Raw genomic sequence first — 18,208 nt, 5'->3', positions numbered from 1 at the left:
TCCTTGAAAGTTTGTGAATCTGAAAAAATGTTTTCAAGGCCCTGGAAAGTTTTTGAAAATAAACATACATAGAGACAGGTCCTTGAAAGTACTTGAATTTATTTTGTGCAATAAGTTTTCTGGAAAAAATTCCATATTCACTCCGGTCCCTTAATGTGTTTTTTCGCCAACACTCCATGGCCTATGCATACTAGCTTGCTTGATTTACACTGGTTAAGCGCATTTACGCGTTACGTTATCAGGGTTTTTCCTGCATAGAGAATTATGAGGTGGCCGCCTCCGTCAAATTTCGTGCCGCCTCCGGCTCTCGACAATAAAAAATAACTAGAGAATCACCGAAAACGTGAGGATGATTCTGTTTTATTTCATTTAATGTAAGTGGTGATTGATAGCCTATAGTTGATAATAATATAGGCCTACCTAATGTACTGACGGTAACAATGTTGCGCTGTTGAGGCTCGCGCTGTTAATTATAACATAGTTAAGAAACAATATATAGCCTAGGCTACACGCGACCAGTGAGCTGTTTTCCTGAATGCCATCAAGATTGAAACCGAGACTGATTTCATAACAGTTCAATAAACAAATAGTTAAAATTAAGTCACTTACATTTTAGACTGTTTTTGTTCTGTTTCAGCAGCGAAAATAGTTCCAAACAAAGATCACAGCAGAACCATTGCGCATCTCACAGCAACACTTGTTGCATTACTGAATAAATCAGCCGTTTGAACGAATCGTTTGAATGAATGACTCAATGACTCGCTCATTAAGACGGTCGTCTGCCGCCTCCTACTGGCGGTTTAGTTTCATAAAGTATCATTCTTATCAACATTCCTTATTTGTATATTCAAAAATATTTAAAATAATCTAATTTAATACAGTTATAATTTTTCAATGTAAATTATTTAATTTGATTGGTAACAGCCTAGTGTCTTATTATTTTAATTGAATATATTGATCAAATTTAAGAATTTGAAATGAAAGATGGAGCATACATAATAAAATTAGGGGAAAAATGCCCTTTATAAAAGGTAAAAAAAAAAATAGTGTTTTCAAACAGTGATGTAATGAAACATTGACAACTTAAGTTTGAAGGGAGTAAAGCCTCTGTTTAGGCTATTAAGGAAATGTAATTTTGCCAAAAGAAGAACTTTTATTTTAAATAAATGTTCATTTTAAATCAGCCTACTTCAGTGTGATATGTTACCATATTATCATGCTTAACACTAATTTGAATAATTGTAATGTGATGATCAGATGCAGATATCTAAATCAGAGAATATGGGCGGTTTGCGGGTGGATTATTTATTTTTAACCGTGGATTCGGGTGACGCAAAGTGCACCAGATTAATGAATTTATCTTTAAAATGTACAAAATTTTCTTACGGGGGGGCATGCCCCCGGACCCCCCTAGAGGTACCAAGCTCAACCCACAAAAACAATGTGGGAAACACATTAGGCTATATGATGATCTACAAAAAATACAAACTTAATTATCTTAATATTAAAATACATTATTAGGATTTTACCACCTCCGCCTCATTTTGAGCCAGGAAAAACCCTGGTTACGTTAAGTGTTTCCCACATGAGGTACTTTGTGTTGTACGTTGCCATGACGTTCATGCGCATGAAACTACCATGGTACCTCATCGTTTGTTGTTGGACACAACAAATGTGTCCCCACATTAAGTCCTTGAATTTGAGGGTATTGGACCTGGAAAGTCCTTGAAAGGTCCTTGAATTTGAAGTTAACCAAGGTGTGGGAACCCTGAAGGACGAATTTTAACATTGAAAATATATAACACATTACACCTTTATTAATGGTATTGTATCAGATTAACAAAATGTCAGTATATTAAATGCTTGCTCAACATGAATTTGGCTTAAAGATGTCATATTATGCCCTTTTCCAAAGTTTTATTTTTGGGGTCTTCTAGAATAGCTTTACAGGCTTGAATGTTCAAAAAACATTATTGTTCACATATTTTACATTGTTGCAGCAGTCTGTCAGTGACGCTCTGTTTAGTTCCGGTCTCTATGAATCGCTTTGATTGGTCAGCTGGACCAATGTTGTGATTGGCCAACCACTTCGAGCGTGTTTTGGAAATGTGACACCCCTTACCATAACAGCATCTCTTGGACATGGTGACAACACACTACTAAGGCAACTCAACCACGCTCCACCCCTTTTTTGTGTATGCATTGGGCAGGAATGATTTAAATAAGGAATATTGTGACCTATACTGAAGAAAACTCAAGACTATAATCGAAGCGTTTCAGGGAATTCAGAAACAGTGCTCACTGATATAAAGAATAACTCTCTTTGGAGTGACTTTTTCATGCTCAAACAGCAACATACTAAAGAAAGTTGAAAATGCAAAAAAGCATAATAGGTCCTCTTTAACAGTTTGATCACGATCTGATTGAGCCTGACAAAGTTATTCAGTACACATTTTTACTGAGGAAAAGTACAGCAGTGTGACAAGTGTTTGTCCTGCAGTATTTTAGGCCCACCTGTAACACGTACTGCAACCTCACACTCCCACTCATGCTGGTGATAGGGAAACGCAAACACTCATTACACCCATAGGTACTTAGTTTGATAAAAGAGGCATGTTAAAAGAAAGAAGGAACATTTTCGATTAAAGGTTAAATGTGTAAATTTTTCAGTGTTAAAATCTCATTTAATGTGCAGAGACTACTATAAAAGTTGCATTTGTTGGTTGATTTTTAAAAGAGTGTAAAAACTGTGGCAGTTATTTTACAATTGTGCATGTTTGAATGGCTTGAAATGTCCACTGCATAAGTTGGGTCTGGACAACCTGGGGTGCGTTTCCCAAAGCCATCTTTGGCCGCAATTTCCGTCGTTACCAACAGAGTTCAATGGAAATTGCAATCATAGTTGTCCTTTTGGGAAACGCACCCCTGTTTGGAAACAATAGTAATATTTGCAATTCCGTTTGGTGCCACTAGTGGCACTCATTACACACATCACTTTTCAGATAACAATAGAAAAAAGACTAGGGCAACTATATTTAATTTAATCATTAAAATTTAAATATCACATAGAAGTCAGCAATAATTGTGAATATTTGAGTCAGAAGTTCCCATCAATGTTGGCTGCAACCATGCAACAAAGTTTGAATACCTAATTCATACATGGGCCATTAAAGTCTAACAGACTGATCATTTAACCTGTGTCTCATTGAGGCATGACTGTTTTGATCAATGTTGCTGCAGTGGTAGGAACAAGATTAATGCCGGAGAAAGAGAAGGACAGCCTGAGAGATTAATTACACTGTAAAGGTTGGAGCGAAGGAAAGATGTGAGTGATGCAGATTAACAGTGCTGCATCAGCTCTAACTGGAATTGTGGGAGGTTTCGAAACAGAATAAGAGAATGTGAGAGTTAGTAAAAGTACTGCAATATTTAGCATGCTGGAATACAACATTTTCAGTCCTAAATAGGTTGATCATGATCATCATACAGTGTAATCTTGCAAAACAAGACATTGTCACTTTAAATTATTCAATATTGTTCTGTATATACATTGTCTGATGTACATTTGTGTTATCATGTGTATGTATAATTTGTTGTGTGTAGATTTGGTGCTTGACCATCAGGAGGCAGCTCATGAACTGGATGACAGTGTAAGAATGAAGGTTCGAGAGGCACTTCTGAAGAGGCATCATCACCAGAGCGACAAAAAGAGGAACAACCTGCTGCCTATGGTCAAATCCCTCACCGAGTCTGGCAGGAGACAGAGTGAACCTCACTCTATGGATAAAACGGGTGAGCTGAACTGCACATTTTACATGTGCATTATAAAGGAATATTCTTGGTTAAACACAACCTTAGCTCTGTGGATAGAATTAAATCATTCTGATTTTGTAAAAGGTGTGTTTACAGTAATGCATTTACAAAGGAAGTCAATTGGGCTATTGTTCTGAAAGATACCACAGGAGAAATGCAAAGCTAATTTTTTTTTCTGTTATTAATTATTCTGTAAACAGAATGTCCTCATTCAAACCATTATTTGGAGGTCGGAACTACTTCTGGTGCATTAATGACGTCCTGTGTGGTATCCTTGTGGGTATTATATGAAAATGAACTGGTTGACTCTGTTTCCATGCTCATGATTGGAGATGAAAGAGTGGATATAACTTGGTTGATAAGTGATTCTACCATCTCAGTCTCATACTAACACCTAATATTTAAGTTTTATTGTTATACTTTCAAACATTTTATTTGATACTTTTATGATCTTTATTTCAGAACTATAAATTTCCATTTTTAATTTTAGATTACTCTAAACACATTTATTCTAAATGTGTTTACTCTTACTCTTACTCTAAACACATTTATGTTTGCTTTCCTGTAGCTCAGTGGTAAGAGCATTGCGTTAACAACGCAAGGTTGTGGGTTCGATCCCAGGGGATTGCACATACCAATGTATAAATGTATAGGATAACGCAATGTAAGTCGCTTTGGATAAAAGCGTCTGCCAAATGCATAAATGTAAATGTAAATGTAAATAGTGCATAACTGATTCATGTGGTATATTTTAGGATGCTGTGGGTATAAGATATTTATCATGTTTTATTGTATCTCTCAGGTCCTGCCACCTCTCCTCAGCCTCCACCTACAAACCCAGATGTAAAGAATAGTGTAGCACCGGATAATGGCCAGATGGATCTCACCAAGGTACTTAAACCACAACATCAAGACTAATTTGGAAGATTAATTTTTATCAAACTGCAAATAAAAAAATACCAAATAAGAGATACACACGTTTACACTAATGTTTGCAATGCAAATATCACTAATGTTTGCAATGCAAACTTGTGTGTAGCAAATTGAGACAGAGCATTCTATGGCCTCATTCTATGGCATTCTATTTACCCCCAGAAATTAAGAAAAAACAATTATGCTAAAAACCTGTCCTGCATCCCATTTTCAGAGAAAACAGATCTAGTAAAATGGATAATTTGTGAAATGGACCAGTGAACAAAGAAATAGTATAAGAAAAGAGAGGAAAGATGGTGCAAGTGCAAGACAACCCATTGAAACAAGCAGGTTCAATCTGTTTATTTCTGTTTCTATTCTGATTGCGCACTGGAGGCAGGCAATGTATCGATTACCAAGAACCTCTGGGACAAATGCACCCACACGTACACACAAACACTGTCATCTGGTGATCCTTAGAGGTACTGCAGCTTGTTTGTGTAATGTTATGCTACTGATCATGAAAAAGGAAATGAACTGTAATGAGCCAGATGTCAGACATTTAGAGTGACTGTGTGGATGGCTGAGAGGCGGCCCCAATCAGATTACACACCTGCTATTCTTCTATCTAACTGTCACCCTGACTGAAACAAACAGTGACTGGAATAGCCACTAATAGAGTTCTACATGATTTATTTATATATTCTAAATGAATTAAAGTTGAAGTAAAATAGGATTTAAAAAAAATATTACATGTAAAACATAAACGTTGGAGCTGATAGCCTCATGGGCAGCGCTCTGACATGTAGTGCGGTTGCACTTCGGGTGACCCGAGATCGAGTTCTGGGTCGCGGACCTTTCCTGATCCCTGATCCCCTCTCCCACTTTGCTTCCTGTCTTCACTATCTCAATAAAGGCTTAAACACTTTTACCCTGAAAATTATATTAGAAATAAAATAGGTTTAAGTTGAAGTGCTAAATGAATAAAACTGAAATAAAAATAAGTTAAAGTTAAAATACTAGTAAAATGGAAAAGGAAATTACTAAAGCCTAAACAAATTTTTTTAATGAATACTGAAAATAAATAAATGAAAATAAAAGCTAATTCAAAATATGAATACATACTATAATAGTATATAAATAACACAAAAATAACACTGCTATGATTCTCTTTCCGTAGGTTGACACACATTTCATGAAAAAGATCCCAACTGGAGCTGAAGCTTCTAATGTGCTGGTTGGAGAGCTGGACTTTTTAGAGAGATCCATCGTTGCATTTGTTCGCCTGTCTCCTGCTGTACTGCTCACAGGGCTCACTGAAGTTCCCATTCCCACTAGGTATAAACTGTTTGTTTGCAAATGCATGCATGGAGCTGATAAATCCACTGCAACAGAATGATCAAAATCATTCTTTACTCTGCAGATTCTTGTTCATTTTGCTTGGTCCAGATGGAAAAGCCCAGCAGTACCATGAGATCGGTCGCTCTATGGCCACCATCATGACCGATGAGGTCAATGCAGAACTAGACATACAGTGTATCAGTATCATAGCATTTTCTCATTGGATATTAATGCATTAACCCCAGTCCTTACGTTTTCAGAAACACCATTTGTAGATTAAATTAAAACTTCTAAATTCTTCTTTTCAATTTAATATATTTTCTTTCCTCTATCATTTAGATTTTCCATGATGTTGCATACAAGGCCAAGGACAGGAATGATTTGTTGGCTGGTATTGATGAGTTTCTGGATCAAGTGACAGTTTTGCCTCCAGGAGAATGGGACCCTTCTATACGCATAGAACCTCCTAAAAGTGTCCCATCACAGGTATGGAAAAACACACTTTTTAAAGTGAGGCTTAAGTGATTGATAATCTGTTGTAATGTATCTATTTCTCTTTCGGAATAGGAGAAAAGAAAGATGCCGGGAGTGCCGAACGGAACAGTGGTTCCTGTTGAGGAAGAGCCACATGGGGAACACCATGGACTAGAACTACAGAGAACTGGAAGGTGTGTGGGTCAGGTTTTAACTAGGCCTACATTTTGGGAACTAGATATCCTCACCAGGATATTAAAACCGGAAATCATCTACATTGCAGGGAGCTGCCAACAGTCCATATGAGGAGAAACAGCTTTATGAACATACTGAATTAACAAAAGCATATTTAATGGATAGAAATGTTACGAGTTCAGTATGGAAACAATCGAAATTTGTGGAAATATATATTTCTCTCCTTCTCTTTACTTTCTCTGTAGGCTGTTTGGAGGACTGATTCTGGATGTGAAGAGAAAAGCTCCATTTTATCTGAGTGATTATAAAGATGGTCTGAGTTTGCAGTGTGTAGCTTCTTTTCTGTTTCTGTACTGTGCCTGCATGTCACCTGTTATCACGTTTGGAGGGCTTCTGGGAGAGGCTACAGAGGGACGCATTGTAAGTACGCAAACACGCACAGTTTTGTTTCTGTGTGGTCTATTAGGCAAAGTCATGTAAAAATATGTTTATAATGGAAAACACAGCAGTCATGTGTGTGTGTGTGTGTGTGTGTGTGTGTGTGTGTGTGTGTGTGTGTGTGTGTGTGTGTGTGTGTGTGTGTCAGAGTGCGATTGAGTCTCTGTTAGGAGCGTCTATGACTGGAGTAGCATACTCTCTGTTTGCTGGGCAGCCGCTAACTATACTGGGAAGCACTGGACCCGTCCTTGTGTTTGAAAAGATTCTCTTCAAGTTCTGCAAGTCAGTACAGACCACACCAAGTATTAATAATATACATATTTAATTATTAACTAATCATTCACTTTCTTACCCAGGTTATTGTGATTTTAATACATTTGTTAAAATAATTTATATATTATATATATTATGTATTATTTATTATATACGAATTAATGAATAATTCTTAAATTATATAAAAATAATGATTATTATTATGATTATTATTATTATTATTAAAATATTGTATTATTATATTATAGTCTAATAATAATTTTCTTTTAAAAACATACAGTTCATTTTAGAGGATGTGGAATATATATTTACAATATATCTTCTATATCAATTTAGTATTCATTTACTCATTTAGCCTCACTCCTAATATTGTGCCATAAATATATCATAGACCATCAGATCTTAACCCTCTCTATTGTCTCTGTCCTGCCTGTTTCTGTCCCTGTAGAGACTTTGACCTCTCGTACCTGTCCCTGCGTACTTGTATTGGTCTGTGGACAGCTTTCTTGTGTCTGATTCTTGTTGCAACGGATGCCAGCTCCTTGGTCTGTTACATCACACGTTTTACAGAGGAAGCTTTTGCTTCACTCATCTGCCTTATCTTTATTTACGAAGCACTGGAGAAACTTTTCCATCTTGGAGAACTGTACCCGATCAACAGACATGGCAATCTGGACAAACTAACACTGGCCTAGTAAGTATAAACTCATATATACAGACACCTATGCAAGTTGGATTTCCTGGGTTTCTAATTTTGTGTTCTTTGATGTTAATAATTAATAAGTAAGGAGAATAAGTTATTCTTCTAGACGTCAATGAGAAATTAAGCCTGGAATTACTGTTTGTGAACACACATTTTAACACATTGTATGCCATCAGCTGTAGGTGTGCAGAGCCTGATAATCCCAGTAATAAAACACTAGAACTGTGGAATCAGAGGAACGTCACAGCCTCTGCAGTGCCATGGAGCAACCTCACTGTAACGGTACTTCAACCTCCCACAATCCTTACACACAGTCTAGTCAAACTACTGAAAACTAAAACATTCTTACATGGTCTTTCCTTAAAAGTACACTATGTCATTTTTTGTTAAGCTGGCTGATACAACAACAGTCTAAGACTTACTTACTTTTACTGGCATCTACTGGTGTGGATGCATCATCATGCAAAAGCAACCGCTTTTGGTTAGACCACTGATATGACTAGAGTCTAGACTAGACTAGGTGATTTTGAACATACCCTGTATATGTCTTTAAGTGTAAATATTAATAAGACAAAAGATTCCTTTAAATGAGATTTATCTCACTTTTAACTTCTCAACAGCCTCACATTGTCATGTACATCATCTTACATCATCATGCTGTGAAAAGAACACCTTATGACACACATTATACAGTTGGAGGAGTCCTGTTATTCAATTCTCGTCCCATTACTGCAGTGCAATGTTATTTCACAGTGTAGTCTCACACAGATCGCATTTAGTGCTAATCCTATTTTCACAACTGAGTCAGCGTCTGGGCTGCCAGTTCAGTTAAATATGAGCCAAACTTTGTGTGTGTTTGTGAGTAGGAGTGTTTAGATCTCCAGGGGCAGTTTATTGGATCGACGTGTGGACACCATGGTCCCTACACCCCGGATGTTCTCTTCTGGTCAGCCATCTTGTTTTTCGGAACCGTTTTCCTGTCTAGCTTCCTGAAACAGTTCAAGACTAGCAGATACTTCCCAACACGGGTGAGGCTAAAATACTGCTGTTGCATATGTTTTTGCACACACTGTGTGATTTTGTATACAATAAATGCAAAGTGTGTATTCATTTGTTTTTGTGATGTAGGTACGGTCCGTGATCAGTGATTTTGCTGTGTTCCTCACCATTGTTTTCATGGTCCTGATTGATTATATCATTGGAGTTCCATCTCAAAAATTACAAGTGCCCGACAAATTCAAGGTAGGAATCAATAATCAAATGTGCACACAAACACACACACTGGTGTTTGCATATTTAGCCCTATAATACTGTATGTATTACATTTGGTAAATGGCTTTCTAAGGCTTTAAATACTTTGATTAAAAATACTGGTATACTGTGTAGGACAGTAGCCTACATGTCTTCTGCCCCCTGGTGGAATATCCATGCTCTTCAGGAAGGACTCTTAATATAATTTCCAAAATGTCCTCCTCAGTATCATGATCAGCATCCCTTTTACTAGAAAATCTTGTAAATTAGTAAAATTGCAGTTATTACTATTTCAGAAATAAAATGTATATACTGGATTGAAGTAATGTGTTCATAATATTCCACACAATATATCCATACGTGAGGTATATTTATTTGAATCCTAATAAAAAATGAATAAAATGCCAAGCCAATCACAATAAAAAGTGGTTATTGAATAATTTAATCATTAAATTAAACCGAAAAACTGAAACATAACTTTACTATATAATTTTTACTATAACTTTTGCTCATTTGTTTATTTATTTATATATGAAGCCTGTTCTATCATAATTAAAATCTCACATTTTCAATATATCAAATATAAATTGGACAAATAAACCAAAATAGCTGCTAATCAAATTGTTACCCATTGGTACCCGATTTAATTGGTACCCAAAAGGAAACATCTGTGCGGGGCAGTAAAGAGGAAAAGCTCTCCTGAATGCTTTGACTTCTCTAAATTCTTTCTAACAGCTCTTTTTCATTCAAAGCTTACCTTACAGTCATGAATGCACTGCTTCAGTCTTCAGTCAGTTATTTTCTGTCCAATCATAATCCACAACAGTCCTGTTTTAGTGCAATTTGTTCATGTCTTGTTTCTAGGAACATTTGTTCATATGATTAGATTAGAGTGGCACCCCTGCAGTGACAGATTAGATGATAAGACAATGCTGAGTCTTGGAATTGAGTTTATACCCCAGGCTAATCCAGATACATGCACTGTGTGCGGACAGTGATTTATATGAACAATTGAGCTGGACTGATTCATAGTTAACAAATATTCCTCAATTTAGATTGAATTGGGGTAGGTTGCCAGGTCTTTGCCCAACCCCTAATTACATGGCTTGGGACTCTCACACACACACACACACACACACACACACACACACGCATTCACACCTACGGACAATTTAGCATCTCAATTTAATAGCGTAATATCAATTTACGCTATTGTTTAGGGCCAAGAAGATTTTTTTAGGAGATGAATAATATCTTTTTTAACATATAAATACTTTTATTAAACAATGACGCAATAAATTGCTGAAAATTGACAGTAAATACTTCTGCTGTAACTTGTGATGTTTCAGAGAAGATGGAGAGTAAAGATTATTTTATGCCATGTCGAAATTGCCATAACAATTCTCAACTGTAAAAAGCCTTCACATGCTTAACTTGTAATTACAACGTGTAAACTCATCATTTCCTGAGAGCTACGATTTGGACCGATCATGACATCAAAGTTCCATGCGAGTGATTCAAAAGTATACAGAGCTTTTTTTATAGTAATTACAACATGGCTTGAATGCAGCATAGGATCCAAATGAAGTATTATAAGTTTATTACCAAAATAACAAAAGTGAATCAAAGCAAAGGCGAAACACTGAGCACATCCAAACACAGAACTGAAAACTAAGCACACAATACATCCACAAAGGACAACACCAGACAAAGAGCATAGGAAACTCCATGCAAGATATCAAGGGGCTAACAAGGGACAGGTTATGGTAATTAATCACTATAGCAACAAACAAGGGTAACCAAGGAAACAAACCAGGGAGCTAAGGAAACGAGGCAAACACAGGAACAATGGGAGTAGAAAATACATATCAAAATAAGAGTTCTAAAACAGGAATCGTAACATCTACTTTGTGACAAATAAGCATTTTAGAATGATTTTGGAAGGATCATGTCACACTGGACAATAAAGAAGGAAGAAATGGCTGCTGAAAATGTGTTAGTTTCTTAAGGTAATACTAGCAAAGATATATGAAACTCTTAATTCACAGTGAAGCTTCTTTTTTTTTTTAAGTTTGCCTCACATTAAAAAGGATTAGTAATACTATGGGGAAAGTATGATTACCGTGCTATTTTGTTAAATTTCTCCTTGTGTTTACAGCCCACACGTGATGACCGGGGTTGGCTAATTAACCCCATTGGGCGAAACCCATGGTGGACTGTGTTGGCTGCCTCAATACCAGCTCTTCTCTGCACCATCCTCATCTTCATGGACCAACAGATCACCGCCGTCATAATAAACCGCAAGGAGCACAAACTTCTAGTATGTATATTTTTTTTAAGTAGCCTTTACAGAGGATGTGTGTGTGTCTCTGCTGATCATATGTGTGTGTGATCAGTATGTGCTCTATTTCCTCCACACAGAAAGGCTGCGGGTACCATTTGGATCTTCTGATGGTTGGAGTGATGCTAGCCGTATGTTCTATAATGGGATTGCCCTGGTTTGTCGCAGCAACCGTCCTGTCAATTTCCCACGTCAACAGCCTGAAGCTGGAGTCTGAAAGCTCCGCCCCTGGAGAGCAACCTCGATTTCTGGGAATTAGAGAGCAAAGGCTGACTGGTCTGGTCATTTTTCTACTGATGGGCTGCTCTGTGTTCATGACTGGGGCATTACAGGTAATCGCACAAAATCTGTAGTTACATATAATATGTGGCCTACATAAATGAGGCATACTTAATGTCATTGCATTAGATAACAAAATATCTTAAAGTACTGCTTTTTGTTTTACAGTTCATTCCCATGCCAGTTCTCTATGGTGTTTTTCTTTATATGGGCGCCTCATCTCTGAAAGGCATTCAGGTAGAGACATTCATCTGACACTAAACATAGATGTGTATACAGTGACATGTCAGTTACCTGTCATCTTTCTCTGTCCTGTCTTGCTCAGTTCTTTGACCGTCTGAAGTTGTTTGGCATGCCAGCGAAGCACCAGCCAGACTTTATTTATCTACGTCACGTTCCTCTGAGGAAAGTCCACCTGTTCACTCTAACCCAACTTACCTGCCTTGTGCTGCTCTGGGTCATCAAAACTTCCCCTGCCGCAATCGTCTTCCCTATGATGGTACGACCCAAAACAAAGTACATACTTTTAATGTTAGGGGTGTTAAAACTTCCTAAACAATTTAATACTAGAATAAAACGTTGCTTTTTTGTACATTTCTAGTGAACACTGGTGTGAAATAATCATTATGTGTATTAGTTTACATTTATATTTGACTGATACTTTTATCCAAAGCATACAGTACATTTTATTAGTTCATGCATTGCCTGGGAATCAAACCCATGACCTTTTTGTTTATACTGCAATGCTCAACTGTTTTAGCCACAGGAACAGTGATAAAGGTTGATTTTAAAACTATGGGTGTAATATAGTATAACAGTGGCATAAGTGTGTTTATTTCCTGCAGGTGCTGGCATTAGTGTTCATCCGTAAGCTGCTGGACTGTTTTTTTTCCAATCGGGAGCTTAGTTACCTTGATGATCTGATGCCTGAGAGTAAGAAGAAGAAGCTGGATGATGATTCCAAAAAGGCAGAGGAGGTTTGTGAATCATATTCAGAGTTTAATAAAGAGGTATCCAAACAATCAATGTTTTTAAATCCATCCAGGTAAAAGGACATACACCAAGAAGTAAAAGAAACACTACTTTCTATATGCAGTATGTATAATGTGCAATGTTGTAAATTTCTTTATGGGCAGAAAACATAGCATTTGACATTTGCTAAAAAGATGCAATATACAACATAATACCGAATCCCACAATGCAATGTGCTCAACAAAACTTTCCTTTTCAGGCATAACAAATGAACCAAGTAGTTATGGCTATAAATCTTTTCCCTTCTTGACTCATTTTTGAGCCAAATTTTTTGCACCATTTTGGATTAACAATGCAACATAATAAAATTAAATATATATATATATATATATTTATCATGAAGCACTACTATTTAAAATGTTTATTTTTCACTTATTTACAGTTCCACATACTATTAAATTATTAAACTATTAAATTAGCAGTACACAGGACTCCACCCTGAACAACCCTAACATGATCTTTCAAACAAATCAGGCTATTTATGCATGTAAACTGAAAAATAATACATCAACCCAACCTTGCATTGTGGTTTGTCACATGTAATACAATGAAGGAGGCTGTATGTATGTGTTTATGAGTAGCAGGAATCACAGGAGATGCTGGTGGATGACTCTGATAAATCAGAAGACAAAGACACAGTGCAGATCCCATTGGAGAGCAAACCTCTACACTCACCTAAAACACCAGACCCCAGGTACCACACTTCTATCAGAAGCAATATGCAAACACTGTGGCTTCCCGCAAACCCTTGGGCCCTGTCCAACAGTCAGACTCACAAGATAAGCTTAGACACCACAATGTCCACTATGTATCTGTGAATGTGTACTTACTAACACTCACCTTTCTGTTTGTCCCCTTCTCCTGCCCTCACCCCTCCTCTCCTCGACTGTGTCCACCTGTTGTCCAGGAACGATCCCTCTGATATTAACATATCTGATGAAATGTCTAAAACCACTGTATGGAAATCCCTCAATTCCAATCATAAGGACACACAGCGTTCAAGTACACATAAAAAGGCAAGGACTCTCTCTTTCCATCCTTTTAAGTGTTGGCTCCTTGAATTTCCTTTCTTACCCTTGTGTCTAATACTTTTCTATGTTAAAGGGGACCTATTATGCTTTTTTACATTTTCAACTTTCTTATGCTTTTTGAGCATGAAAAAAGGTTTCCAATGTTACAAAGCACAAAGGCCACTCAAAAGAGAGTGATTAGAGATAATCTAACGTGGTTATGGTAAGAGGCATGACATTTCCAAAACGTGCTTGAAGCGGTTGATCAATCACAACACACTGGTCCAACCGAGCAATCAGAGCACATTGTGCTTTTCAGAAGGAGGGGCTTCATAGAGACCGGAACTAAACGGAGTGTTACATCAATAATGTAAAATATGTGAACATTTAAGCATTAAAACCTATTCTAAAAACAAAATCAAAGCTTTGTAAAAGGGCATAAATGACCAGATGATTGTTAGATAACAAACTCGGTTTTAAACTGCTAAAAAGTTTTGTTTGGTGATTTTATCTTTCTTTATCTGTGTGTTTTTCTCTTGACACAGGAGGTTCCGTGAAGAAACCCCACAGAAAGAAGAAATTACATTCTTGGCGTCAGTTGTTTGAAATTCAGCTGACTTAGAGAAGCGGCCATGTGCTAAAAACACACAGATATTAGTTCACTCCTTTCCACTGTTTCTCACACTGTTTATGTATAGCTGTGTGAGATATATTGGTGTGTCAGTGTGTGTATGTGCATATGTGCAACATATTCTCCTACCAAATCCAGGTTCTTTTTAAGTTTTAGCTGAGTTTTAGCAGACATATAGGTCTCTGTGCTGTGCTGTAGTGTACATGTATTTTTATTTAACTTTTTTGTAATTGTCTGGTTCTCATTTTTGAATAATAGAGTTGTTTAAATGTTCTCATTTTAAGTATAATACTTGCTGTAGATATTACTGTATATGTGTGCTTTGTTCATCGTCTAAACATACACAATAAGTATGTGTGTTTAAGCCAAATGGCCGATCAGAATAATAACCTCAGTTTGATCTATTTTTGTGCCAGTATAAATAGCCATCAGTTACATTAGACCAACATGGCCATGAACCAAATTAGTCCTTATCCAGTAGACAGACTTGTCTATTTTTATTGAGTGTGTTGTATTGAAACGTGTTAATATTGAGCAATAAAAGGCTTCTATGTGGTTAGGTCACCAGGGACACTGATGGATAAGTTTGAACTCTGTTCTAAGTGTTTTTACCACCATTTCAAAGTCTGAAATGACTGGTTGAAATTTCGGTTTGATGCACCAAACCGCTTTTAGCTCACCAGTCATTTGAGGCACAAGGGTTGAGGGTAAACTGGACTGTTCAGGCTTTCATTTGAAGACCCTTTCTGGTCACAAGTCCCAGTAATAAGCCATCTCCTTATACTACCTCCCCACACTTTTAAAACTCCCACAGTAGTTTCTGCACTGAAAGAGGTAAAAATATGTTTGTGTTTTTAACCTCAGTGAAATAACACTTTATTTACAGTTGCACTTTGTGTAGATATATACTGATATGATTTTATATTTTAAATGGAATTATTATAGAGTATAACAGTGTGATACAATTATTTTAAGTAAAGAATTTTCTTTTTTTACATAAATGTATTTTAATAAAAAATGTATTGAGCAGGTACAGTAAGCCACTGGCTGTTAATATGAATGGGCTACAGCTGTACTTTGCCTTCAGATGATAGGAGAATGTCGATATTTAATTCAGAATGTAAACTCATATTTGGAATGTTGAGGAATGACGAAATTTCCCAGCTTGACATTGAACTACTAAATTATCTCTTTTTTTGTCCCCTCCATGGCTTTCTTGTTTACGGAAATGTTGTCGTTGACTTGATTGTACATGTTATCTTAATGCTGGGATGTGCTCAAAGAGAATGTCTTTCATTCCAATAAATTTTAGATTTTATGAACGAAATGAGCCTATTAACAGTTGTGTATGTGTTGTTGTTTTTTTTTGTGTGTGTGTGTGTGTGTGTGTGTGTGTGTGTGTGTGTGTGTGTGTGTGTGTGTGTGTGTGTGTGTGTGTGTGTGTGTGTGTGTGTGTGTGTGTGTGTGTGTGTGTGTGTGTAAATATTTTCTTGAACAGCATTACATTTTATTTAGTTACTAAATTAAGTGATGCATGAATTCTGAAATTTGGCAATATTTTGAATTTTGCAACTGAAAATATATTTTTAGATAAGAAATGAATGTGTAATACATTGAGTATTAGTCACTGAGTCAATTTCATTTCAACCATAGCTTCAGCATGTACTCCTCATGTACAATTGAAAATCCATCATCATATTGATTTTCTGCTATGCTGATCCACCCCAGTATAATGTCATTATTCACTTCACTTTCACTGCATTTATATTCCTGTATATCCATCTTCACGATAATTTAACCCAAAGTTATTTACCCAATACATTAAATATTTCAGATGCGTTATAACTCTCCATTAATAGACTTCAGGATGATACTAATGTAGAACAAATACTGTGTGACTTCAAAGAATTGGGAAGAAACTATGAACTAAAAATACTTGATTACCTGACTAGAAGCATCCCAAACTATCCAACCCCCACTGAATTTCACATCTCAGAGGTGACTCATGTCCCTGACAGAGATGGTCTTCACAAAATCTGGGAGTCAGAGGGATTTAAGGCTCATGGTAATGATAAGAAGTTCTCGTGGTGGTCGGTCCTCCATAAATTCACCGCATCACCTGCATTCCACATTGACGAATCACGCTATGACAACTTACGATTCTCTTTTCCTCTGAATGATCTGATGGAAACATGAAGGGTGCAGATGTGTGGAGACCAGGACCCAGTTCTCAGGGAATATAAGACAATGTTTTACAAGCAGGAGATCATGTATGTTGTTCTTGTTCACAGCCCTGAGTACAATGAGAGGTTCGAGAAATTCCCAAGGATTGAAAATAGCTTCTTTGTAGATTATGAGGAAAATCTAATTATCTGGAAAGCACAAGCAATTGGTGATGACATTACATTTTAACTAATGCTGATTAAAGAGGACAAAATCGCAAAAGCTGAACCTGTAAATAAAAAATATTATTATTAAGTATGGGATCAAAGATGTCTTAAAGTTCCCAAAAGAAACCCTTGAAAAGAGCCTCACCCCTTGTAAAAAGGCCATAATAAACATTGCAAAGGGAAAATGCTGCTCATATGAAGAAGTTACAGTAGTCATAAGAGGAGTAGAAGCAAGCACATCTTCTTTCCAGGAAATTGACCTCCACATCAGCATTCAGCACAATGATATCATGAATTTAGTTCATAGTTCAATAGTAGTATCATTTTAATGTTTTGTAATCGTCAGTAAATCATTTTAAATATAATTTCTACATAGTTAATACGTGATCAAGTCTATAATAATATATTTTTTACATTTATATAGAGATTTCCTTTGCACTCAAAGCACTTTACTTACGGAAGGGGGGAATCTTTAGCCTGGTAATACCAAACTCTGCTACTTCGCTTTGCTTCGTAGACAGAGTCTGGAATGGCATAATAGAGAAGTGTTTTCTCTCTCGCGGGGGGGCGCTTGACTGAAGTTTAAAATCATTGGTTACCCGTAAGCCAATCACATAACGTTTGGTTATGGTGTGTGTTATGCGCATGCTCAGCCGCATCTAACTTCCACTGTAAACACATGTATGATGCGAAAACAAAAACCATCGAGCGAAATACCGGAGTGAACATGGCTGTGAACGACTTTTGCAGATTATGTGAAGTAAATCTACGCATCCACGGTACAATCAGCGTCTACGTCACGGCTCTCAGCCCGCCCTCTGTTCGTTGATTGGCCCGGCTGTTTTCAGGCCGGAGGAAAACGGAAAGCTATGACGCTGTCTCAGACTAAGTACAGAAGCGAAATGAAATTGAGCGGAAGTACGAAGTCTGACGTAGTCAGGCTAGGGAATCTTCTCAACGACCACCAATGTGCAGCATCCACCTGGATGATGCGGCGGCAGCCAATCATTATATATGAGGATGATTATGAGGCCATGATGATATATCCAATGGGCAAGTTTGGCCAGGAGTTACACCCTTACTCTTTCTGAAGGACAGCCTGGGATTTTTTATGACCACAGAGAG

The 18,208-nt window shown here is 37.0% G+C and overlaps 1 protein-coding gene across 1 annotated transcript in view; it reads left to right on the top strand.

The window, feature by feature from the left end:
- Nucleotides 1-16,028, top strand: part of slc4a8 (solute carrier family 4 member 8) — a 32,402-nt gene extending 16,374 nt beyond the window's left edge. The window contains exons 6-25 of the mRNA XM_082137123.1: nt 3,604-3,792; nt 4,616-4,704; nt 5,906-6,063; nt 6,149-6,236; nt 6,406-6,552; nt 6,634-6,734; nt 6,981-7,155; nt 7,322-7,455; nt 7,895-8,140; nt 8,326-8,431; nt 9,016-9,177; nt 9,278-9,391; nt 11,559-11,720; nt 11,822-12,073; nt 12,189-12,257; nt 12,346-12,519; nt 12,866-12,997; nt 13,634-13,746; nt 13,960-14,068; nt 14,608-16,028. Of these exons, the coding sequence (XP_081993249.1) occupies nt 3,604-3,792; nt 4,616-4,704; nt 5,906-6,063; nt 6,149-6,236; nt 6,406-6,552; nt 6,634-6,734; nt 6,981-7,155; nt 7,322-7,455; nt 7,895-8,140; nt 8,326-8,431; nt 9,016-9,177; nt 9,278-9,391; nt 11,559-11,720; nt 11,822-12,073; nt 12,189-12,257; nt 12,346-12,519; nt 12,866-12,997; nt 13,634-13,746; nt 13,960-14,068; nt 14,608-14,619 (2,732 nt within the window). The 3' untranslated portion in view covers nt 14,620-16,028. The remainder of the gene's footprint in view (nt 1-3,603; nt 3,793-4,615; nt 4,705-5,905; nt 6,064-6,148; nt 6,237-6,405; nt 6,553-6,633; nt 6,735-6,980; nt 7,156-7,321; nt 7,456-7,894; nt 8,141-8,325; nt 8,432-9,015; nt 9,178-9,277; nt 9,392-11,558; nt 11,721-11,821; nt 12,074-12,188; nt 12,258-12,345; nt 12,520-12,865; nt 12,998-13,633; nt 13,747-13,959; nt 14,069-14,607) is intronic.
- The last annotated feature ends 2,180 nt before the right edge of the window (nt 16,029-18,208 follow it).

This window comes from Leuciscus leuciscus, assembly GCF_965113295.1.
Source record: "Leuciscus leuciscus genome assembly, chromosome: 14".
In the NCBI taxonomy this organism is placed as follows: Eukaryota; Metazoa; Chordata; class Actinopteri; order Cypriniformes; family Leuciscidae; genus Leuciscus; species Leuciscus leuciscus.
This window is presented reverse-complemented; position numbering and strand designations above follow the sequence as displayed.